Source organism: Cucumis sativus, chromosome 7 (genome assembly GCF_000004075.3).
Source record: "Cucumis sativus cultivar 9930 chromosome 7, Cucumber_9930_V3, whole genome shotgun sequence".
Classification (NCBI taxonomy): domain Eukaryota; kingdom Viridiplantae; phylum Streptophyta; class Magnoliopsida; order Cucurbitales; family Cucurbitaceae; genus Cucumis; species Cucumis sativus.
This window is the reverse complement of record NC_026661.2, coordinates 4566180-4593420: the sequence shown is the minus strand read 5'-3', so window position 1 is coordinate 4593420 and position 27241 is coordinate 4566180. Positions and strand designations below refer to the sequence as shown.

The following is a 27241-nucleotide window of genomic DNA, read 5'->3' as shown; positions in this document are numbered from 1 at the left end:
AAAAACTCGTGAAGTAGTTCATATTATAGTTTAGGGAAACTGCATAAGATAGCATTTTGAGAATATGATACAACAATTATAGCACATTGTTTTAAAATTTTGCAAATATGGAAAAATTTTCACTTTTCCACCTTAAATTTGTTATTATTCATAAACTACATTTCAATAACTTATTTCTTTCTTTTTTTTGTCCTACTCATTATTTATTTATTCTTCCACTTTTTAAGGCCCTAATTATTTATTTATTCTTATACTAGAAAAGTTATTTGTTTTTTCTGTCTTAATCTTAATTTTAAAATATCAATAGTTGATCGAAGTAATTTAATTTCATTTGTGATTTTTTTTTACTTTCTTTAAGGTATATTTTGAGTTGAATCTAATGCCAAATGATTTTGTTTTATTTTTTTACATTAGTTTTTTTGTTTTACTTTGTCTCAGTTTCGTATATCAGTGTTGTGATATACTTATATTATATGTATTAGTTAGTTAATGTACTAACGATTTTTATTTTTTTTCAAGTTTTATGCAGTTCATTAGATTATTATTAAGTATATTAATGATGTAACTCAATGTATCATGATCAAGTATATCAACAATATATTGTTAAAGCATATCAGTAAAGTGAATCATTATCAAGTACATGAATTAAGTTTAAAAGTGTATATCAATAGTATATCAAGTGTATAAGTAAGACTTCAAGCATATCAAGTGCATTTAATAAGTCAATTGTATAAGTGAAAAATACTAAATGTATCTGCAGTGTATCAAGTGTATCAAACATATATTAGTAATGTTTCAGGTGTGTGTCAAAAAGTATCAAGTGTATCAAAGAGTATCATGTGCATCAAATGTATCAAGTGTATCAGAGGATGTATTAGGTGTATCATACGTGCATAAAGTGTATCAAACGTATACTAGGAACGAGGGCATTTGTGACATTTTACAAATTGATGTGTGAGTTGGGCTTCGTTTTTGCCATTTGCGCAAATAGTAAAGTGTGTGCGCAATGGACTTAATTATTATAACTTCTTTTGTCATTTTTACCCGTGTTCATATAGTTTATAGATTATAACTTAATAAACCAAAGCTAATTAAAAATAAAAAGAAAAACTATTTTAAACGGCAAAGTTTTTAAAAAGATCTACAAATATAGCAAAATAGATCAATGATGGTCTATCACGACTTAGTCTATCTCGATCGAGATCATGATATTTTGTTATATTTTGATTCAAATTCAAACAAATATATCTATATCCAACAAATTAAATTAAATTTTGTAATTTTGTATTGGAAAATAAAAAGCTAAAATAGTTAAGGATAATGCATTTAGAAAGAAAAAAGAAAATATTTTATTTAGTAATCTTCTTTCCTTCCAATTACATATTATCTGGAAAAGGAAACGTATGATATGTATTTAGTTTAAAAAGATTAATCTAAAATTTTAAACAAAGATTTTGTTTCCTAATAGAGATCGATTATTTTTTCCAAAACTCTCTCTTATAAATGTCTTTCATTCACTGTCAAATTTGCACAACACAACTCTCATCAATGGCAGCACAAATCTTTGATATGTGTATGAATCGTCCCTTCGTCGGCATGTCACTAAAAATCAAGGACTCCATCACCAGCCTGCATCGAACACGAAAACGAATACGAACTCGACGAAACTCTTCAAAATATGTCGAACACATCGACCTTAATTTCAAAGTGCAACTCAGATGCACTCACGTTCTTCAAGAATATGAAGATGGCATAATGACTACAACAAGTTTCCTTCATGAACACACATCTTCATCGCATCCTTTAGCAACTTACCAGCTTCCTATCTCCATCTTCAAGAACGGCAACAGCACTTTGGAGCAATATCTTTGTGATAGGTTGCATGCACATCGAGAACTCATTGACATTACACTTGTGGCTGATAGAATAATACAGCATTGGGTTAAAAAGGTTGAAGAAGATGATTGTGATCATGATGAAGAAGAGAATAATGAAGACTTTAATGTATTTCAAAAGATTCATTCTCTTGAAATTACGTTAGAGATGAAGATTAATAGGAGGTATGTTGTAGAATCACCGGTAATGATAATGGTTCCAACAAGTGATGATGCTATAGAGAGTATGTTAAGAAGAGTGGAAAACGATGAAATAAGAAGATTAGGGTGTGATGAGGAGGGAATTGAATGTGCAATTTGTTTGGAGGAAATAAGTAGTGATAAAGAGGAGGAAGGAAGTGAGAAATCAGTGTTGCAAATGCCATGTTTGCATATGTTTCATGAAGAATGTATAGATAAATGGTTGAGGACAAGTCATTATTGCCCAACTTGTAGATTTTCAATGCCTACAAATAATTGATTCTACAAATAGTTTTTTTTTTCTTTCTTTTTTACTTTTTACTAACTCTATTTAAACCCTATATAATATTGGATTTTTTTATATAGAAAAAAATAAGAAATTTATTGTTCTTTTTTGGATATAATGTGTACTTATTGAAATAATTTGTAGATATGGAAAATAAATTTACGAAGGTAGTAGGAGAGAGTTGAATAATTTATATCTATTCTGATTATATAAGATTGAAATTTAATTTTCTTTCCTAATTCAAATTTAGTAAGAATTTCTAAAAAAGTCTTATGTTTGCTTTTGTATTTTAATAAAAGTTTAAATTGTAAGGGGTTGTTTTAGATAATTAAAAAGTGGGGTTGCCATAGTTTGATTGTTATATGTTGAAACAATTGAGTTTGTTCCCGAACTCGAAATATAATAGTTGAGTTCTAATGTATGTGACATATCGGAGCTTTTGATAAATCTTTAATATTTTAGTCTACATGCTAGATTTACATATTATGTTTGTTTGCATGAAAATGTTATTATGATTTATTAAAAGTACAAAAACTAAAATTGAATAAATTTTAGGGGTATTTTTTTTAAAATAGCAAAATAAATTAGAATATTTACATGTTATAGCAAAATTTTGGATTCTATCACTGATAATCTTTTGTAGCATAGGGATAGAATTTGCTATAGGTTGTAAGTATTCTGTAAAACTTGTTATCTTTGAAAATTCTCCTAAATTTTAAGGTATTAGTAATGATTCACTTTACTGATATACTTTAACAATATATCGTTGATATACTTGATGTAATAATACACATTAAGTTACACCATTATATACTTAATAATACTTTAATGAATTGCATAAAATTTGAAAAAAATAAAAAATCACGTAGTAACACTGATATACAAAACCGAGCCAAAGTAAAACCAAAATAAAATTAAAACAAAATAATTTAGAATCATGTTTAATTCAAAATACACATCGAAGAAAGTAAAAAAAAAAATCACAAATAAAGTTAGATTACACTAATCAACAACCAAATATTATATTTCATATTACAATTATTATACTATTGATATTCTAAAATTAAGATTAAGACAGAAAGAATAAATATTTTTTTCACTATAAGGATGATAGCTAAACTAATATAGTTTTTGCAAATATTACCCAAGAAATTTAATAATAATTAAAGAGATAAAATGAAATAAAATATTATTAGTTATAGTTTTAAATGAATTTGATAAAAACAAATTATAAAAAAAAATGAAACTATTTAGGAAACATATAGTAAATAACTTAAATGGACTAAATAGAGTTGGATGTAGTTTGCTATATATATATCTTTTGTAAATATTTTCAAGATTTTACTAATTTTGAAAATGCCTATTTTATGAGGTTCAGAACGTTGTAATTTTTTCGATAAAATAAATTCAACAATTTGAAACAAATAGATTAATACTTAATATAAAATTTGACAACTTTTTATTTAAGAGTTTTTAAAAGATATAACAAACCGATAAAATAGTTTCGCATAATAAAAAATACAAAAGTTGCATTAATATTCTTTTATATTTGGTTAGATTTTTTTGTTAGGCAGTAATTTAGATTGTGTTTAGAATTTGAATCTAAACGAATTTTTTTCTTTAAGTTTATATTTGGATTTTTTTAGAGATCTTTTATAATAGATCGTTTACCAAATACATATCTTTTATATTTGGTGATGATGGAAAAGAAAAAAATGTAAAAAAAAGTGAAAAAGAAGAAAAACTTTAATTATTTAAAAAAATAGTAACTTTTATTTTTGTTATATTTATAAAATGTAACTGTCCAAATATTAACTATAAACATTGAAGTGAAACAAAAAGTAGCAAATATATACGACGGTAAAATATGATCTAAAATCTAAAAATAATATAAATATGCATATATTTAGGAAGAATTGTTATGTTATATTTTAAATAAAAAAACCCAAAAAACTTAACGATTACATTTGAAAATAAAAAATTGCTAAATTTAAAAATAACCAAAAATAAATAAATATCTATATCTAACAAATCAAATAAAAGAAACTATAAATTTCTATATAAAAAAAGTATGAATTCTAAAATAATTAACAATTACATTTTAAAATAAATATAATTTTTGATTAACGTTCCGTCATTCTTTCAAATAACCTAACAACTAAAACGAACGAAGAATCTTCGTAAGAGTTGAGTTTGGTTAGTTGAATTGAGTTGAATTGAGTTTCTGTTTTTTACTTTTTTTTTTTAATTAGGTTGGATTTGGATTACATTTTCTAAGATCGAGTGTGACCCAAGTCTAATATTGTTAAAATATATATTAAAAAGTTTTTTTAAAATCATGATATTTAGCAATTTGAGTTTAATTTAATTTATGAAATTTTAGTTATTACACATAAATTTAAGTATTTCAAATTAATAAATAATATATTTAAAAAAAGAAAATAAATAAATAACACAACAACTCAATCCAACTCATTTACGCCCCTAATTCATATTCCAACTATGAGAATATTATGATCTAAATATAAATTTATAATTCCAAAATTCTAGAAAAAGAAAAAAGATAAGACCTTTCTAAAATGAAAAATTTGCGAAAATAGCAAAACAAAAATTATGATAATAAAGTTCATGTCACCTATATTTTTAAAATTATAAAAATAGCAAATTTAAAAGCCTAAATTTGTAATATAAAAAAAAAATTTATATCTAATCCAATTTTCCTTTTCCCATTTGCCATTTTTTGATAATTCAAGAAAATTAGTTTTTTTTAATCAAAAAGTGATATTAGTTTAAGAAATTAATTAATAATTATTTATTGGTTTCCCAATAGAATTCCATTTTCTATTACCTTAAAGGAAATCGGAAAACTGCATCTTATAAATGTCAAAAATTTCACTTCCCCATCCATAATAAACTCTCTCAACTTAGTGTGTACAGTTCATAATCATCTAAACCCTCAATGGCCGAACGAATCTTTGATCGTTGTAGGTGTGGTTCCTACATGGGCATGAAACTAAGAATTTGTGACGATCCCGTTCAAAGGCGTCGACCACAAACCCAAATTCGAACTCGACGTAACTCCCCAACATTTTTCAAACAAATCGACCTGAATTTCGAAGTTCAACTCAAATGTCAGCACTTCCAAATCCGTGAAGAAGAAACTAGTAATACAACAACTCTAATTGATGAACACATAGTATCACAACATCCCTTTGCAACTTTCCGACTTCCTATCTCCATCTTGGAGCATGGTGACAAAACTTTGAAGCTATTACTTTTTCGGGAGTTTCATATGTATAGAGACATCATCAACATCGAGCATCTGGTTGACGAAATAATAAAATATTGGGTTACAAAAGTTGAAGAAGAAGAAGAAGATCAAGAGAATAGTACTTCTTCTAGGGTGTTTAAAAAGATTTATCGTCTCGAAATTACGTTAGAGTTGTTGATTTTTCAGATAGTTCGTGTAATGGATTATCAACCACAGGTACTGATGATGGTTCCAACAAGCGATAGTGCTATGGAGAGTATGTTAAAGAGAGTGGAAAACGAAGAAATAATGAAATTAGGTGATGATGACTGCATTCATTGTGTTATTTGTTTGGAGGAAATTGGTAAAGAGGAGAAGGGAAGTGAGGGAGTGGTGTTACAAATGCCATGTTTGCATGTGTTTCATGGAGAATGTATAAACAAGTGGTTGAATACAAGTCATTACTGTCCAACTTGTAGATTTCCAATGCCTATAAATTAAGCAAAAAAAAATAGGACAGAGCAAGACGTGAGTTTGTGAACAATATTGATGACAGCAATAAAGAAAGAAGTTTCAGAATTGTTCAACCATCTCTATAAATTTATCAATAAATCAGATGCTATTAGTGTGTATTTTGAGAAATTCAACTATATCAGCAAAGCTGGATGTGAGCATAAAAAATATTGCAAAGCTATATTTTGTTAATAGGCTTTTATCTTTAAAAAAAAGTATTGAAAATGTGATGTTTGTCCTTGTGAAATGAGAATTATATATAATAACATGCAGCATATTGTACATAAAGTAAACTGATCTCTCCGTCTCTTCCTTTCTTACGTTCCCCTCAGTTGTTTCGTTTGCTACCAACATATATATTCTTCCATTTCAATTTAATTTCCACACAATATCTAATTAAGCTACTTCTTCTGCATTTCTTTCCCTCTTTTTTCTCTATTTTCATTTAGTTTTGCAATGAGCTAGACAAGAAAATAAGAAGTAGAAAAAAGGGGTTATCGTAACTTCTCTTCAGATATTCGATCCATCACTTGCTGCCAAAGGGGTTCAAGGGATTTTCATCTTCGCTTCAGTGTCTTCCTTATTTTTCGTTTTTAATGGCTTTTGTTTGATTTTGATTGACTTAATTACTACTAGATTTTAGGTTTAGGGTTTGAATTTTTAGTTCCTGTGATAACATGGATATGTGTTTAATTATTTGTTCTAGTTTATGCGCTTCTTTTGTCAATCTTTTCGGAATTTTCTTGTTTCTATATGGTCTTGGTATATATTTATGAAAAACTATATAAGGATGTTGTTGGTGATGGAAGAGAGAAAGATCACAAAAGAGATTTTTGGTGTTGTGCTTAAGATTTTGTTGACGGTATTTTGGTGGTTGTTTGTTTGCTGTTTTGGAAGGTATTTTTATTTTATAAAAAATAATATAAATTTCGACGCACTAATTGCATCAGAGAGTTGTATACGTCCATAGTTGTCGAGAGTTGTATAGGATCTCCCAACGCTATATTTCTCAAATGTTGGAAAAGCCTCTCCCGACCTGCATTTATGCGTACGATTTTGTGTCTGTTGATCTATAATTTTTTGTAGCGATAATGTTTTCAATTTTTTTTTCTTTTTTTACTTTTTGCTTTCAAATGTAGCATAACTAATCTAAATTATATTTACCAACATAGCATTAATAGAAGGTGATAGAGATATATATAGACTACTATGATCTATTCTAAATTTTTGTTATACTGAGTTTGTAGATTTTTTATTTTATTTTATTTTTGGAGTTTTGTTGTTTAATTAACAATTTTTTTTGTGAAGAAAATAGACTTTGATTGGTTGAGCTTAAATTGTATCTTTGAGTTTTGTTTGGAAGGGTCAAGCATAATTGATGTGTGTTATTTCATTATTTAAAAAAAATGAATATATATATATACATATTTGAATATGTTGTTTCTTGTTTAGGAGATTTGAATCCGTGGGAATGAAAAATGGTGCGAATAATGATCAAGTTTCAAATGAAGTAGTGATTAGTGAGATTAAACCAAATCATTGGGGTGATACTGTGATATCAATCAAGAGCAAGCTGGAACAACTGCCTGTTGTTAATAAAGAATGCAAGATTTATAGAGTTCCCAAATTGCTATGTCAAATGAAAAAGACGACGTATGTCCCTCAAGTCATTTCTATCGGCCCTTTTCATCATGGTTCTAAAGATTTGAATGCTACAGAACCTTATAAGCTTCAAGGTCTTCGTAACTTTCTACGTCGTCTCGATAATCATAAGGAGAAATCATTGGAGGAGCTTGTGAAAATAGCTCGATCTTGGATAGAAGAAGCCCGTAGTTGTTATGTCGATCCGATAGACATGGATGACTACGAGTTTGTTAAGATGATGCTTGTGGATGGTTGTTTCATAGTAGAATTTTTTATACTTGTATACAGCCAATATACTACTTCAAATGATCATAAGTTCCCTCAAATTGATCCAAACGCTGGCCTTCTATTTTATCAAGGAATAATTCCTGACATGTATTTTGACTTGATAAAGCTCGAAAATCAACTTCCTTTCTTCATTCTCCAACGCTTGTTTGAGCTAATGCCAAAAGAAAACAACCCCAAATCTCTAATTCCGAGAGAATGAATTTTCCACCATCTCCTTTCTAGAACTTATATATGAGTTTCTTCGTCGTCTTGGGTGGATAGAAAATTATGTACAACTTGGTAAAAGAATTGTCTGATCTAAGTTTGACCTCAAACACTTGGTGGATTTCTTAAGGCTATTCTACATCTCGAGTTCAGATGACGAATGTCGTGACGACAAGAAGATTAATATTTTAAGCTTCTTCGATGTGTGTATTAAAAGGTATTGAGTGTCGTCGATTTTGTAACAAGACTAATTATAAGGAAACAAGTGAGAAGAAGATGGTCCATGCGGAAAGCAAAGAAAAACAAAGAACTCTTTCAATCTTCAAACGAACCTACTCGCCGGAATATTGTACAAAGGAGAAGAATAATTTGTTGAGCAGAACAGACTCATGTTTTTATCGGAAGAAGAAGAAGCATGAGCAAAATGACCCTGAGGAAAAGATATGGATTCCTCCATCCATAACGGAGCTCTTTGAGGCTGGTGTCACCGTAAAGAAGGCAAAAAAGTCTCCATTTATAACCAACATAACCTACAAAAATGGGGTTATGGAAATCCCACCTATAGTTATTGACGATTACTTCGAAACCATTACTCTGAAACTTGATAGCATATGAGCATCTGGCCGCAAAAAGTTATCAAGAAATGAATGTGATCTCATATATCTTATTTATGGATTGTTTGATAAGCACAAAGAAAGATGTGCGTTTACTTGAGAAGGCAGGAATCATAGTCAACGATATCGATGGCAGCGATAAAGAAGTTTCAGAATTGTTTAACAATCTCAGTAAATTTGTGCGTAGGTCAAGTGATATTAGTGCGTATTTTGAGAAATATTTCAACTATATCAGCAAAGCTTTGTGTGAGAATAATCGTAATAGACAGTGGAAAAAGTTGAAAGGTCGTTCTTTGAAACATAACTATTTCAATACGCCATGGGCTGGTATCGCTATCTTTGTTGGAACCTTCATTATTATTCTCACTCTCCTTCAAACCATATTCTCTGTTATATCTACATTTCTTAGCTAACTGAGTTAATTTAAGTTGCGTATTTTCCAATAAATATGCAAATTTAATACAAGGCCATGCCATACACACACCTTTGTGGAAGAAAGATAAAAAAATACATCAGGTAACTTAGTTTATAAATTTAAACCAAAGATTGATCAAAATGACAAATTTGACGTTACAATTGCAACTTAATAAAATAATTAAAAAACTGATCTCCATTCGAGGAGGGTCAGATCGGAGTTTACCTCGAAACGTCAACGATGTGAACATTCGTACTTCAGCTGTGTATCATTTACGCGAAATGACAATTATCATATAAACACTATGTCGTCTCTTCCTTTCTTCCGTTCCGAGCAAAACGAATTCTTCCATATCTCAATTTCCTCACATTCTAAGGTACATCCTCCAATTCATTTTTTTTTTCTTTCTCACATTCTAAGCTTAAGCATTACATTCGAACACCAAATGTAAGTATAAACATACACTACTACAGAAATTGGTTTACTTGACGTTAATACAATGTCAAGTAAATGTATACTTGACGTTTTTAAAAGCGTCAAGTAATCGACTGTCAAGTATAGTTACATTACTTGACACTAAAAAACTGTCAAGTATACGTTTACTTAACACTGTATTAACATCAAGTAATCGACTGTCAAGTATAGTCACATTACTTGACACTAAAATATCGTCAAGTATACGTTTACTTGAGACTGTATTAACGTCAAGTATTATATCATACTTGATGTTTATTACGTGTCAAGTAAGATCGTACACATGACGCCTTTTACATGTCAAGTAAAGTCGTATACTTGTCAATTTTTGCACGTCAAGTAAGATTGTATACTTGACACTATGTATCCGTCAACTAAGATGATATACTTGACATGTATCTAACGTCATGTATACCATTTATTAATATATTAAATATATAAAAAATTCCATTTCCTGTTTTCTGCATTACGTACATTCATTTCAATAAAACATATTCATCGACAAAATAAACTCTCCAACTAGTAGTTACACAACAAATAATTTAGTATAAGTAAACCAACAATAATTTTATTACTCTCAACAACATCGTCAACAATTACACAATTCCAATCCAATATAGTCAACTAAAATTTCCTATATGTGGCCTATTCCAAAATCAACAAAATAATTATCTTATATAACCAAAAACATGTGTGGTATACCAAAACTAAAATCTATCCCCTTTACATCTATTGCATGTACATAAGCATAATAGCTATGAACGAAACATTTACAAAAAAAAAAAAAAAAAAGTTATGGGCATTCCCATATATTAGTCATTCACAAAATTAATAAGATCACATCTAAGGATGTCTATCATATGTACAAAGCTAAAAATTCAGCCCACTCCGCTCATACTTCATCCAATTCAAGCTGTGAGTAGAAACTTCTTGTATCAGTCTATAAAACATAAAAAATCAAGTAGACATTTTGTTAAAAATAAAAATTAATCAGATAAGTAACTTATTTCCATCATAAAAAAATAATCCCCTTGTACAAAAATTCTACATTGTAAGGGAGGATATTGTAAACCTAAACATGAATATTTTTAAACCTATATGAAACTAAGTACAAACATAAATTAGAAAACCTACGCTAAATAAATATTGTTAATGCTCAAAAACAGTTAAAAATTAACTTAAAGAATACCGTATAACTTAAGCAAGTTTCCCAAATCATAATACATAAGAGTACCTATTCAACTGAGTTAAGTGCTTCAACACCTCCCCGGCATCTGCAAAGAAAAACATTACAAGAGTAAAGGGAGAGACAAAAAACGAACTTCCTTTGATCTTCTTACAACATTCACATTTATCAAGCTCCACTAAATCACTAATAAACGAAGAGAACACTATTGCTTACCTATTTGTTGCAGAGAATCTGGGTTCAAGACAAAAAGAACAAAATAATTATACACCAAATATTTTGAAGATTATTGAATAGAAATGTGTATATTGTTCACCTGGAAATTCCACCTACCATTCTGCAAATCAAAACAAATTCTTTGAATGAAACCAAATCATCGATGAACTCTCACCACCCTGAATAAAAAACCAACGAAATCAATCAAAGAAAAAAAATACATTGAACTCAAAAAACAAAAAAGAAAAACTCTCATCCTCTAACATTCAGTAGTGAACGAAAAAGGGAAGAAAATCAGAAGGGGGCGTGTCCAGAGAGAAGAAGGGAGATCGAGAAGAACTCCGGTGGTGAAGAAATTCGGTGGGGGCCATTCCACGTGAAGAAAATCAAATGGGAAGGGGGCTTTTCGGTGAGAAGAAAATCGGAAGGGAAGGGGACACGTTCGGTGAGAAGAGGGGGGCGAGAAAAGAAATTTGGTGGAGGGTCGTCTGACGTGAAGAAAATAAGAGGGGGCTTTTTAGTGTGAAAAAAATCGGAAGGTTGCGTGTGATAAGGGAAGAGAGGCAGCATGTGAGAGAAAATAGGAAAAAGGAGGGAAAATGAAAAGAGGGAAAGGGAGGGGAAAAATTTGGGAAATAAGTTAGGGTTTTTTTAGAAATAGAGAAAAAAAGAGAGAAAAAAGTTTTAGAATTTTGGGATGAAAAAAATAATTGGAAAAAAAAGGGAAAATTTTTTTTTTTTTTAGAAAATAGAGAAAATATATATTACTTTTGATATTTTAATAAGTTTATTGTAATAATTTTATTTTAATTAATTATTTAATGAAAGGAGGGAAATAAAAAGTATTTTTATATTTTTATACTTGATAAAATAAAAATGTTAACTATACTTGACGTTATTTCTGCATCAAGTAAACATTAACTATGTTTGACGTGAAAAAAATGTCAAGTAAAAGTTGAACTATACTTGACACTAAAACACCGTCAAGTAAATTCGACACTATACTTGACATGGAAAAAAAATATGAAGTAAAAGCTAATGTAAGATAATTAAAAAAATTCATGAAAATTTTGCTTTCTTTAAACTATACTTGATGTTTTGTTCGTGTCAAGTAAAAGTTCATTATACTTGGCGCAAATAAAACGTTAAGTAAAATCTCCCTTATACTTAATGAAAAAAAAAAAACGTCAAATAAAAGCTAACTTAAAATAGTTTGAAAAATTCCGTGAAAACTCCACTTTTTAAAAACTATACTTGACGTTTTTTCTTTAAAATGGTCAATACTTGACAGTTTTTTAATAAAAACGTCAAGTATGTAAAAGTACCTAGTGTCAAGTAAAGTAGATTTTGTAGTAGTGATAACAATCCTTTGGTTAAAAACAAAAACCTATAAAAAAAAAATTCTCTCAGCGAGATATGTCGTTGTGTTCTGTCATTTCAATCTCCGTATTTTCCATACCCATAGTTTCCAAATCTCTTACAAGCGAACACCCTCCGGAGCATACACATACTTATACGCATACCTACTACATATATACATTTAATAAAATCTTAGCTAAATATGGAATACACACTATTACCATAATATTGTTGGTGAGCCAATTCAAGCATCCATTAAAATTATAGCCAACAAACTAAACACTATGTATTTCTTTAATTATTCTATTATCAACCCTATCATAAAAGTAGTGTTTTAATTTCAAACTAAAACTAAAGGGAAAAGTAGTGAATAAATCAACATGGGGTACTTTGTAAAATTACAAACCCCTAAATTTTCCACTTCAACTAATTTGTGGTTTATTATAATTACATTACTCAAACTTGTACTTATTTAAAATTATAAATATTTTTACAAACAATATGTTAAAAGTTGAAAATTTGTAACGAATAACTTGATTGAGTTTTCGTCATATATGAGAAAGTGCACGCTGAATAGTTATTGTTGTACTGTTAGTTGTACCGTGTGAGTACAACAATAACACGATCGTTTTGTTGTTGTACCATAATATCCTTCTTTTATAATAACCATGCAATTTATAACAAAATGGTCGTATATGGTCAGGCTTTCCGCAAAAATGACTTGTTACGCTTGAGGTTCTATTGATACAGTTAATGTATTTCACCAGTACACTTTGATACATATTATATGTTTGATACAATAAGTTATGTACCTTTATACGTCGAGTATGAATGATGTTATAAACAACAGATCTGGTGCACACATAAAAAGGTAAAATGTTTGGTCATCAAGATATAATATCATTCTCCTAGGTATAGGATGATCCATATGTTGCCACGTGCTTGAGACGATGCGGAGTGTCACAATTGTAACCCTTAAAACACGATGTGAACGATTGTGCGACACTTGTTCTAACTCGACGAACAAGTCAGCCGATCAAAATCCGCAAATCGCGGACAACTTTAACACACGCTTCAACCTCCCCTCATGTTCTTGGAAAAATATTTTTTGGAAAACGTGAAAGATGATTAATTTGATTGAAAACGTTGTTAAAACAAGCATTGAAGACCGTCAATTGCAATAAGAAAGCATAGATTGCAAAGAGTACGACAAGACTTGGGCGGAGATTCAACGGATATGTCTCCCCTAGTACATTTTTAACATTTTCATCTCTGGCAGACTTGCATATGAAAATGTCGAAACGTCACACCCAAACATATCGACTTGAAATTGAAAGCAACTACCTAAACTACGTACAAGACATAAGGACAAGATAAATTGGGGCTAATCGGAACATACAGCCATAGGTAAACACACCTTGGACAAGTATGTCCGTTACACGGAGCGACCGACGTCCTTAAAAGGGTTAGTTTTAATTAAATGAGTTTTTGAAAATTAAAAAGAAAACTATATTTAAAAACAACAAAAAATATGAAATAAAAATTTATATATATCTATATAAAAACATACCAACTCGATTTAAAATAATGGAAAATTGCATTAGATAACAAAAAAACATTTAGAAAAAACAGCTTATAACATTTTTTTTATACTGCAAATTTGACAAATATGACGGTAATTAGACGATAATTTACTCTTACATTTGCACTTTTTGCAATTTTGAAAAGGTAGATGAGAACAACTCTATTATCCTAATTTTTTTTTTCTTTTTATGCAAACTCCCCTAATAATTAACAATTACATATGAAAATAAACATAAATTTTGATTAAATTTCCTCCATTCCTATTCCAAATACGAAAACATTATCTAAATAAAGTTTCAAAATTGTAAGAAAGAAAAAGATAAATTTTAAAAAAAGTTTTATCAAAAGATAATTAGCTAAAGAAATTAAGTAATTTATTTTGATTGGTTTCCTAAGAGAATTCCATTTTCTATAACCATAAGGAAATCGGAAAGTGTGTCTTATAAATGTCTTTCATTCTCTTCTCAAAATTTCACATCTTCAATGGCCGAAGAAATCATTGATACTTGTAGGTATATGGTTACTACATGGTTTATGGGTATGTCACTAACAACCACGAAACCAAATTCGTTTTCGACGCAACTCGCCAACATATATCGGACGAATGGACCTGAATTATTTCAAACTTCAACTCAGATGTCAGCACTTCCAAACATGTGAAGAAGGCAATAGAAACACAACAACTTTACTTTGTGAACACATAAGTTCACAGCATCACCTAGCAACTTTAGAACCAATTCCTATCTCCATCTTCATGCATGGTGACGGAACTTTGGAGGGATTAATTTTTCAGGAGTTATGTACAGAGATGTACATCATCAACATCGAACTTGTGGTCGACGAAATAATAAATCATTGGGTTAGAAAAGTTGAAGAAGAAGAAGAAGAAGATGATGAAGTGAATAGTACTTGTAGGGTGTTTGAAAAGATTTATATCCTCTTGAAATTGTGATGGAGTTGTTGGTTTTTGAGACAACTCGTGAGATAGATCATCAACCACAAGTAATGACAGCTCCAACAAGCGACAGTGACGATGTACTGGAGAGTATGTAAAATGGAGCAGAAGAGGACGAAGAAATAATGGAATTAGATGATGACAAAAGGGAGAGAATGCCATGTTTGAATATGTTTCATTCGAGAAATGTATAAGTAAGCAGTGGTTGTGAAGACTATTGTGTGAAGATTTTCAATGCCAATAAACAATTGATTATGTATTAACACAGTTAACATTTTAAAAAAATAGTATTGTATTATTGATGTATATACGATAATAATTGGAAAAAAAAATAGTAAAGTTCCAAAAAATATATATATATATATATATATATATATATATATATATATATATATATATATATATATATATATATATTATATATATATATATTTTATAAGGATACTTTGGGATAACGGATACAAGGATATCTCGACATGGGGGACATATCAATGCATCAACAATAGCCCACGTGTTCTAAAAATGAATCGAATTTGGTGCTTAGTGCCCATGAAGATATCATTTTTTACCTTATACTAATTTTTTTTGTTCATCAAAAAAACCTAATTAAATTGATGGGCATTGCTATTCAACTAAAAAACTTTTTTTTTACATGACCATCAAATAAAAAAGATCAAATTTGTGGCCGTGAGTTAATAATAGTCGTCTTCATACATACAAAAACACTTAAGAATCTATATATATTAGTGAAAATTTATATATATACTTTATAAGATCTAGATATTACTTGGATATTACTTGATAAAAAAGATATACCCATGTTCCTTTAATATAGAAACACATAATCCAAACGGACAAATTTCGTTTGACAAAATATTTCAAACAAAAATTTATAACTTAATAAAAAATATTCTAAATAGCAAAGTTGTTAAAAAAAATATACACAAATATAGTAAAATTATATCAACCATCAACCTTAACATTTTACTCTATTTGTAAATATTTTGGTTAATTTTATCATATTTACTTTATTATTATTAATAATTAAAAATAAATAAATATCAATATTCTAAAAAGAAATAAAAAAAATTAGTTTCATCAAATAAATAAATCAAAAGATGATATATTTAATTAAGAGATTAATTAAATAAATTTTTTTTTATTGGTTTGCTAACGGAATTCCGTTTTGTAAAACCTGAAGGAGATCGGAAAAATCTCTCTCATATATATCTTTCATTCTATTCTCAAATCTTCACATCTTCTCATCACTATAACTCTCTCCACTTAGTCTTCATATTCATCTCAACCTCAATGGCCGAACAAATCTTTGGTCCTTGCAGATATGGTTCTGGTTCCTATATAGGTATGTCACTAAGAATTACTGATCCTGACCTAAGGCATCAACCACAAAGCCAAATTCGAACGCCACCCAACTCGCCAACACTTGTCAAACAAATCGATCTGAATTTCAAAGTTGAAGTAAAATGCCAACACTACTTTCAAGCAGGTGAAGGAGGCAACAGTACATTTGCAACAGCTTTACTTAGTGAACACATAAGTTCACATCATCCCTTGCCAACTTTGCAACTTCCTGTCTCCATCTTCAAGCATGGTGACAAAACTTTGAAGCGGTTACTTTTTCGGGAGTTTCAAATTTATAGAGCCATCATCAACATTGAACTTGTGGTTGACGAAATAATAAAACATTGGGTTAAAAAAGTAGATGAAGAGAATAGTACTTCTCAGGTGTTTGAAGAGATTTATCCTCTCGAAATTACGATAGAGTTGTTGGTTTATCAAATGATTCATGCAATAGACCAACCACATGAAATTATGATGGATCAACCACAAGTGATGATGGTTCCAACAAGCGAGAGTGCTATGGAGAGTATGCTGAAGAAAGTGGAAAACGAAGAAATAGTGAAATTTGGCGACAACAAAAGCATTAATTGTGTTATCTGTTTGGAAGAGATTAGTAAAGAGAAGAAAGGAAGTGAGGCAGTGGTGTTACAGATGCCATGCTTGCATATGTTTCATGAAGAATGCATAAGGAAGTGGTTGAAGAGAAGTCATTACTGTCCAACTTGTAGATTTTCAATGCCTACAAACAATTGATTCTGTATTAAGATTTCAGTGTGTTTTGTTTCTTTTTGGCCAAAAATGGCAATAAATTAATATAATAGTTTTCAAATTGTGATCATGACTTGCTACATCTTTCTATCCTTATTTTATAGTTCCTTTTAGTACATCAAGCATTTTTTAAAGAAAGAAAAATATTATATGTCTCGAAATTTAGCTAAACGTGATTGCATATATATTGTAGCTGTTATGAATTTGTTATCTTTACATTTGTGTTATGGGTGTTGTTAGGGTCAATAGTAACAATAATGATAATAGTAACTATGAAATCGTATTAGAAGTGAGGTCCTCCCTACCATCTCTAATAAAATTTTGTGATCTGATCCAATTACATTTGAATATGCAATATCTTTATAGATAATGGAAGTGTCGATTTTGGCCATTTTAACAATTTTATAACCCTCTTTCATCGTCTTACCGATCTACCACTTCAAGTTTGCAAGTAGTGTCTCAATGGGAGCCCAAGACACTCTTCTCCAATACAAGGAGCCTCGAGTTAATGTGAGAAAAAGTTCTCACACATAGAGATACCCCTACATGATCAATTAAGTGATAATGTTATTTGTGAGTAATTGGTAATTGTGTTTTACCATTACAAATAACTACTCCATTGCAATTGCTTATCATTTTTGGACACACTGTCCTCCAAAAGTAGCCAGATTTATGAGTAAAGATTGTGTAGTCGACACCACCTTGATTTCTTATATCTTTTTAGGGAAGAAATGTGTATAAATGATTTAAAAAATTTTTAGTTATAAATAACTTATAACTTAATAAAAAAAACAAAAATGGCTAAAAATATATACAAATATAGCAAAATATAGCACAATAAATAACAAGATATTTTACTATATTTATAAATATATTTTGATTCATTTTACTCTATTTAAAAAAAATCTAAACATTATCTATATATAAAAGTTAGTTTTACCAAATAAATAAATCAAAAGATATCTTAATTTAAGAAATTAATTAATTCTTTTATTGGTTTCCTAATGGAATTCCGTTTTGTAAATCCTTAAGGAAATATGAAAATCTATCTAATATATATATCTTTCATTCTTTTCTCATATTTCACATCTTCTCATCACTATAACTCTCTCCACTTAGTCTTCATATTCATCTCAACCTCAATGGCCGAACAAAACTTTGATGATTGTACGTCTGGTTACTACATGGGTATGTCACTAAGAATTACCGATCCCATTCAAACTCGATCAAACTCGCCAACATCTGTCAAACAAATCGACCTGAATTTCAAAGTTGAAGTCAAATGCCAACACTTTCAAGCAGGTGAAGAAGACACCACATTTGCAACAACTTTTCTTAGTGAACACATAATTGCACACCAGCCCTTTCCAGCTTTGCAACTTCCTGTCTCCATCTTCAAACATGGTGACAAAACTTTGAAGCGATTACTTTTTCAGAAGTTTCAGATGTTTAGAGCCATCATCAACATTGAACTTGTGACTGACCAAATAATAAAACATTGGGTTAAAAAAGTAGAAGATGATAAAGAGAATAATTCTGGGGTGTTTGAAGAGATTTATCCTCTTGAAATTACGATAGAGGTGTTGGTTCTTCAAATGATTGATGCAGTAGACCAACCACAAGAAACGATAGATCAACCACAAGTAAGGATGGTTCCAACAAGCGACAGTGCTATGAAGAGTATGCTGAAGAGAGTGGAAAACGAAGAAATAATGAAAGTAGGTGACTACAAAAGCATTAGTTGTGTTATTTGCTTGGAGAAAATTAGTAAAGAGGAGAAAGGAAGTGAGGGAGTGGTGTTACAAATGCCATGTTTGCATATGTTTCATGAAGAATGTATAAGGAAGTGGTTGAAGACAAGTCATTACTGTCCAACTTGTAGATTTTCAATGCCTATAAACAACAATTGATTCTGTATATAGATTTTAGTGTGTTTTGTTTCTTTTCGGCCAGGAATGGCAATAAATATAATAGTTCTCAAATTGCTATGACTTACAACAACTTTCTGTCCAACAATTTTATAGTTTGTTTTAGTATATATCAAGGATTTTCTTAAGAAGAATATTATTAACCTATTTTATAGGTCCATATAGTTATAACCAATAAAAAACAAAGACAAATGGAAATTCATGAGATTGTGGAAGGCTGAAGATGTGATTGAGCATATCATTAATGATATTGTTGTTGTAACTGTGTATGGAATTATGAATTTGTTATCTTTACATTTGTGTTATCGGTATTGTTGGATCAAATGCATATTTGGTAAGAATATTTTTGTCTCAATTTCCATCATTTGCCCTTTCAAATGTGGAGATCATACCAGCATCGGTAGCGATTTTGGCCAATTTAACAATTTTATAACCCTTCTTTCTTCATCTTACTGATCTACTAGTTATTACTGTGGAGTTGATATCGCCAGTAAGATATTTTTTAAACTTTTGTTATTATAACAACATTCATTCTAAGGTTATCAATCTAGTGCTATAATGTTTCATCAATATATATAAGAAACAATAATCATATACCAATAGATGAAAAAGAAGTCGATTTCTACGTCAATACTATAAACAGTACATATAAAAAATCAAATATTGTAGATATGAGTACCGATGATGAACTAATGAAATACTAAAAATGAAATACTAAAAAAACAAGTGTGGCGGCCAAATTAAATGGTGATTTCATACTAACTTAGAAAGTAATGAGAGCAAATGGTTATGCATAATACCTTCCTTTATCAATGGCTTCCTTTGTTATCACTGTCTTTTTGATATCTTTCCTCTTATACAGTGTGTATGATTGCTATAGAAGTTAGGTTTGTTGTTTGTGATTTTGTTGTGCATATTGGAAGGACACTTAGTCCACTGCTAAGGTTGGTCATTCAGTTCGTTTTTTAGCAATATTGTGTTACGTTGTTGTGACTGTTTTAGTAATGTGTAAAATGAGAGTGTTGCTATACATCTTTTGGAGGTATATTTAATTAATCTACATCCCATACCCTTATATCATGTTTCATCTAAGAAAGAGATTCTATGGAGAGTCTAAGTCATTTTGAGCAAAGAGAACTTCCCCTTTGCTCGGTAGAAAGAAAGAAAATATTGTTTCAAGTGAAGGAGTTTTACACTTTGAGGGGAGCTTCCAAGTTGCATGCAAAGAGTGTCTTATGGGCAGAGCCCAAAGACACTCTCCACTAATACAAAGACTCGAAGTTACTGTGACAAGAAGTCTCACACCTAGAAATAGCCATAGGTGAAAAATTAATATGATAATGTCATGCATGAGTTACTGTGTAGTTTGGTTATCATTACAAATAAATTATACACTGTAATTGGTTAACACTCTTATTAGTGAGGTTATCTTTTTTGGACACACTGTCCTCCATATGTGTAACCGATTTACACTGAACTGAGTTATCAATTTTGTGTGCTCATTGATCGCTTGGAAGGTAACATAGTAAACTAGTGGTAGACAATACTTTAATTTCTCTTCACATTTGTGTTAAAAGAGGCCATAAAGAGAAGTAGACAGTTATTTAGCTAAGAAATGTGTATTAGTTAAAGAATGTGTATAAATGGTTTAAAAAAATATAGTTATAGATAATTTATAACTTAAAGTAAAAAAAACATAAATAAAATAAAAAGAAAATTATTTTAAATGATAAAACTATATACACAAATATAACAAAATATCATCCTTTTACCGCACTAAAAAAAAAAGTAATATTGGAAGGGAAAAATACTTCGAAGATGAACTTGTTCCCATTCAATAGTCAAGAATTCTTGACGGTATCGAGCTGGAACAATCTGTTCTTCCTGAATACCTGGATTCAGTGCCAAAGAATTTCCTGTCGCTACCATATAGTATTCATCTCGACTTGGTGATAAATAAAGCATCCGCACTTTGATATTCCACTATATTTATAAATATTTTTTTGTTCATTTTACTATATGTAAAAACAATCAAAACATAAATGTTTATGAAAAAAATATAAATTCTAAAATAATTAACAATTACACTTTAAATATTGGCTGAGTGGTAAATGGCGAGGTGTAGCGTGTGTTTGATTGAGATTTTGAAGTGTTTAATTTTGTCAAAAAAAAAACTATGTTGAAAAAAATTGTAACGTATGACAAATTAGAATAATGCATTTTTTAGAAACTATAGAGAAATCGTTAAAATCCAAATTTTTAGAAAATGAAATTTAGGTGATTGAATGGAAAATTGACCATTTTTTCTTATATGAAAATTATAAAATTGCCCTCGATACTATCACTTTCCAATTTTATTAATATTAGTATTACGGTGTTGAAAGAAATAAAGTATAGTTGAAAAAATATCTCATTTTTTTTTTCTTTTTTACTAGAAATAATTACTAAAACAATACAATAAATTAAGCTCTAATTTCCTATTCTTCTATTTATTTATTTATTTAAAAGAAAAGAAAAAGAAATGAATATCTTCTATATGAATTTAAATATCATTATACTTCACTTTTAAAATAAAATGATCTAAAATAATTTAATAGGAAAAAAAGCTTAATACTTGATTTTAATTTACAAATTTTAAAATTTTAAAACAGTTAGTTTCAAGATCTCATGTCATTACTTTCAAAGTATATTTTTTTAAAATAATAAAAATATATATTTTTTATGAAATTAGATCCGTGTTTACTAATCTTTTATGGTAATTTGGGTTAAGTATAAATATTTTTAGTACATGACAAACCAAACAAAATTCACTATAAAAAAATCTAACCAAACATGTAAGTGTTTAAATTTAACTCATGGTCTCAGTAATTAGTTATATGAAATTTAATCATCATGTAAGCTGACGTGACACTCAGGTATATAAAAAATAAATAAATTTGTGACACTCAGGTATATAAAAAATAAATAAATATATAAATTTCTATTTGCTATTCCAAGTAGGAAAAATAGATATTTAGAAAAAAAATAGTTTTACCAAATAAAAAAATCAAAAGAGATATTAGTTTAAGAAATTAATTAATCTTTTATTGGTTTCCTAATGGAATTCCGTTTTCTAAAACCTTAAGGAAATTGGAAAAGTCTCTCTTATATATATCTTTCATTCTATTCTCATATTTTCACATCTTCTCATCGCTATAACTCTCTCCACTTGGTCTTCGTCTTCATCTCAACCGCAATGGCCGAACATAACTTTGATGATTGTATGTCTACTGGTTGCTTCATGGGTATGTCACTAAGAATTACCGATCCCGACTTGAGCCTTCAACCACAAAGCCAAAATCAAACTCCACACAACTCCCCAACATTTGTCAAACAGATCAACCTGAAGTTAAAAGTTGAAGTCAAATGCCAACACTTTCAAGCAGATGAAGAAGGCGACACATTTGCATCAACTTTAATGATTGAACACATAGTTTCACACCATCCCTTTCCAACTTTCCAACTTCCTGTCTCCGTCTTCAGGCATGGTAACAGAACTTTGAAGCGATTACTTTTTCAGCAGTTTCAGATATTTAGAGGCATCATCAACATTCAACTTGTGGCTGACGAAATAATAGAACACTGGGTTAAAAAAGAAGAAGATAGAGAGAATAATTCTGGGGTACTGCTTGAAGAGATATATCCTCTCGAAATTACGATAGAGTTGCTGCTTCTTCGAATGATTCATGCAATAGACCAACCAGAAGAAACGATAGATCAACCACAAGTAACGATGGTTCCAGCAAGCGAGAGTGCTATGGAGAGTATGCTGAAGAGAGTGGAAAAGGAGGAGATAGTGAAAGTGGGTGAGGACAAAAGCATTAATTGTGTTATCTGTTTGGAGGAAATTAGTAAAAAGATGAAAGGAAGTGAGGGAGTGGTGTTACAAATGCCATGCTTGCATATGTTTCATGAAGAATGTATAAGGACGTGGTTGAAGACAAGTCATTACTGCCCAACTTGTAGATTTTCAATGCCTATAAACAACAATTGATTCTGTATTAAGATATCTTAGTGTGTTTTGTTTCTTTTTGGCCAAAGAAAAGCAATAAATATAATAGCTTTCAAATTGTGATGACTTACTACAACTTTCTATCCAACAATTTTATAGTTTATTTCAATGTAAAAAACACAAGTCTAAATAGTTGTAACCATTTAAACAATATGAATCACAATCACAATCAAACTCATATCATTTAAACTATAGAGAATTTAATGATTTTATAGAGTGGGTAAATAGTTTGAATTTGGGTGCAATATTTGAGAATATCCTTACAACTCTATGGTAAACGTGGCCTGATATTATTTCTTATTTCTTGGCTTCTCATTGTCCACACGATCCAAAGTGCAAGCAATCGAATTCCCCATCATCGTCATCCTCATCGTCATCTTCTCCTTTCTCTGCCGAATAATCTTCTTCCATCTCTCTCATGGGCTTTTCTATTCTTCGAACTTCCCCTCTCTCTTCCTCTCGAGCTTTTCTCTCCAACCCCACACCCTTTCCCGCTTCGCCTCACTCCTTCTTCAAAACCCATTTCCAATCTTCTTCTCTCTCCCCCAATCCCACTTCTTTCGCCATCTCCCCTACTCGTTTTGGTGGGGCTTTTCCTCTGAGATCCCGTGGCTTCCGTCAGAGTCGTGTTTTGGCCATGTCTTCGCCTAATTCAGTCCAGAAATCGGAGGAGGAGTGGCGAGCCATCCTTTCGCCGGAGCAGTTTCGAATTCTCCGGCAAAAAGGAACAGAGTAAGTGGGTCTTTTCGTTTTTAGGTTGTGTTTATTCTTTAATTCTGTGGTTGGTTGTTGATTGCAAGTTGCAGCCTGTATGGATATTTGTTAAGGGAATCAGAGTATGTGAGGGGTCTAGTTCGAGATATATTAGAATCCAATTTGTTCGGAAAACTCAAGAACAGCTAAGTACACTAAAAGATGGAATTAGAAATATATCTTGTAAAACCAATGAAGAAACTAAAATTTCATAGCCTTTTGAGGGGTGTACATGCTTCCAAATTCCCACAATAGATATTCCTTTCAGATTGATGCACGCTCTCCGAGGAGTAGGACTGTAACACACTACATTTATAACCAAGGTATCCTTGGCTAATGATCCGTATGCCCTTACTATTATCCTACTAATAAACCTAATATATCTATATATCACTAACTAGGGCTCTCACAGAATATTATTTTGGAGATCAGGAGTACATGTTCTGCCTTTAGAGACTCGTTAAAAAAGTTGGTTAGTAAAAGGATGAACAGAGATAGAGTGGGTGAGAGAGGAAAGTTAGTCAAAATCTTAGGAGAGTTTTTAGACTCTCAAAGAGTCAAAGTGATCAGCAATTGTAAGTTCCATTTTTATTTTGCAATGCAATATAATATCTGTGTTATTTTCTGTCAATCTCTATTGCAAGATTAAGTTCCTTTTACAGATCTGAAGTTGGGGTATTACAGGTATCCAGGAACTGGCATTTATGACAAATTCTATGGCGAGGGAGTCTATCACTGTGCCGGATGTGAGGCACCTCTTTATAAGTCGAATACCAAATTCAACTCCGGCTGTGGTTGGCCAGCATTTTTCGACGGTATCCCTGGAGCCATTAAAAGCACTGTAAGTTTTTGACCTCCATCCTTCCTAGTGTGCAGGAGTCAGGACTCTGACCTTTTAGGAGCTCGTTGTATTGTTCAATATGATATATCATTTTCTCACTTCTCTGCAATATTGCAATAGATTCCTCTAACAGAGAGGGAGTTTCTTTATTGAAAAGAGGCTCCTTCTGACCAGATGGAAATAGGAAGAATAAACTAGAATGACTCCCGAGTCTAAACTACTGACGAAACATGTGTATTGGACAAATGTTGTCTATAAGATATGAAGAAGTGAAAGACAAATAACCGAAGAAAGTAGAGGGCTAGACAGAATAGATGATCTAAAACAGACAACCAACATATCAAAATCCTCTTATCGATTGTGTCATACCAAATCAATTACATATGTCCTATATCATAAAGTGCCTAGAAGAAACGAATCCAAATCACGGTAGTCTATCTCAGATTTAATATTGTTGTCCCTTGAGAATAGCCAAAGTATACACAAACTCGGAGGAATATTCATAGATGGTAAAAGAAAAGAAACTAGCATGTGATGATCAATAAGCACGTCATATTATCATTTAGTTGAAAACAAGAATGACATAGAACAAGAATTGAAAGTTCTCCCTCCAGCAACATTCTAGAGTTGAAATAATGACATTGCTTTTGTATTGACCAGCCTGACCCTGATGGGATGAGAACTGAAATCACATGTGCTGCTTGCGGTGGTCATCTGGGTCATGTTTTTAAAGGAGAAGGCTTTCGAACACCCACAAATGAGCGCCATTGTGTCAATAGTATTTCACTCAAGTTTTCTCCCTCTCAGTGATTTCTATTCTCCAATCTCTATGTTTTTTTCCCTAAATCATGTGATTATATTTAGAACATTACTTACTCAATAAGCTGTTTACTATTTCAAAGGGAAGGAAAATAGATTTCCTTCTCTTCTATGTACATTTTTGTGTTGTGAAAGTAAATTTTTTCTGTCTCCATTCTTGCGATTGTGATATGTATACGTAATGAAGTGCTACAACTTTTATTTGACAGTGTGATTAAGTTGAAAGGTTCAATTGTGTGAAATTTGGGAAGGTCTAAAAGAAATTAGAATATGATTTCATATGTCACAGTCCTAAGTTTATTAGCTTCATAATGTATTGTATAATATTTTGTTAAGAGAAATAGAATTCATATTCAAGCATGTGATTCTTTTTGTTTGTTATGATTCAGGAAAGAATTTATAAATTGTATTGTTATGCTTGAGACATCATAGCACTTGGATACCCAAAATTTAAAATATGTCTATCAAATGCCAGGCTTCATCATACATGGTCGCATATAGATTTAATATCATACAAATTTTGTTAGCATCATACAAGTTCGTTCCTTAGCAACCAAATGAAGAAGTCTTATTTAAACATTTTAACATCATGTTTGAGTTATAATTGTATTTATTAAACCATTGAATTTTTACAAACGATTCAATTTAAACTCTTGGTTAGAATTCATGTTGAAATCATTTGTGTATAAATTATCACATTTCATTTTACTAATCCAACCTACATGGGTAAGAATTAATTGCATTGGTGATTAAAAGTGGTCTCAATAAGGAATATAGATTAGTTCGTATGATAATTTAGAAGTTTCGTTGAAACAATTACAAATCTCGTAAAATGTTTTTCAACAAATTTTGTTGAAAGAAAGTTTAGAATGTAAATATATTGTTTTTCATTTTCAATCTAATGAAAACATGAAAATATCTTTTTTAATGTTTAGGTTTTGGGTTCAAATTTAATTTGGATTTCAGGATCCAAAACGTAGTTTTATTTTTACGTCAATTTATTACATTTTAACCTATAAAAATTGATTTACCCTTTTAATTTAAGTCTTGATGTCTATTAATTGATTTAAAGCTAAAAATAAAATTTAATTTTATTAGGAATGAAAATAGTGAAATTTAATTAATTATAATTCTTCCAAAAATAATTAATAGCAATTACCACTGGAGAGTGAGACCAAAAATGAGTATAATATATAAACTTTGAAGTATAAGTATCAATTTAAAACAAAACGCAAATTTCAACCATTTTAAAACTTTGGTACTAAATTAAAACATTTAAAGATTAGAAACGTAACATTTTGAATTTTAGGTATCAAATCAAAAGTACGTCAAATATACCATATTTAAAAAAACTCGTGAATTTTAAACTTTAATAACTAGTTAAAAATACTCATTTAAAAACATGGTTAACTTTCAAAAGTTTCATGAACTTGGATATAGATATTAAATCTTTGGCAAAACGTATAGAGTTTAGGAGATTTTTCGGCTATTTCAGTAAAATAAACCAAAATTTTTTAAAAATATCATAATCTATACGTAATGAACCATCCTATATTAAAATAAACTAATTTGCTATATTTGTAAATATTTTAGTTAGGGTTTGTTATTTAAAATAATTTCGTTCTACTCATTTAAAAAGAAAAATAAGGTACGTGT

At 30.1% G+C, this 27241-nt stretch overlaps 3 protein-coding genes and 1 long non-coding RNA gene across 5 annotated transcripts; 3 read left to right on the top strand and 1 right to left on the bottom strand.

Annotated features, from left to right (window-relative positions):
* Nucleotides 1-1458: 1458 nt before the first annotated feature.
* Nucleotides 1459-2390, top strand: LOC105436242. The gene has a single exon (XM_011661420.2). It carries the CDS (start codon nt 1504-1506, stop codon nt 2353-2355), a length of 852 nt encoding a protein of 283 aa, XP_011659722.2. The 5' UTR covers nt 1459-1503; the 3' UTR covers nt 2356-2390.
* A 5205-nt stretch (nt 2391-7595) lies between these two features.
* LOC105436241 (UPF0481 protein At3g47200-like) lies at nt 7596-8255 on the top strand. Its single transcript, XM_031888806.1, has one exon. The coding sequence runs from the start codon at nt 7596-7598 to the stop codon at nt 8253-8255; it is 660 nt and encodes a 219-aa protein (XP_031744666.1).
* Nucleotides 8256-10304: 2049 nt separating this feature from the next.
* LOC116404985 lies at nt 10305-11774 on the bottom strand. Of its 2 annotated transcripts, none has more exons than XR_004218017.1 (2): nt 10953-11774; nt 10305-10703 (listed from the first exon to the last, which is right to left on the bottom strand). It is a non-coding gene; the product is annotated as an uncharacterized LOC116404985 (long non-coding RNA). The 2 variants fall into 2 exon arrangements; XR_004218016.1 differs by having other exon boundaries at nt 10998-11774.
* An 11706-nt stretch (nt 11775-23480) lies between these two features.
* On the top strand, nt 23481-25827 carry LOC101207895 (peptide methionine sulfoxide reductase B5). Its single transcript, XM_004136861.3, has 3 exons — nt 23481-23904; nt 24610-24766; nt 25427-25827. Exons 1-3 carry the CDS (start codon nt 23591-23593, stop codon nt 25574-25576), a joined length of 621 nt encoding a protein of 206 aa, XP_004136909.1. The 5' UTR covers nt 23481-23590; the 3' UTR covers nt 25577-25827.
* The last annotated feature ends 1414 nt before the right edge of the window (nt 25828-27241 follow it).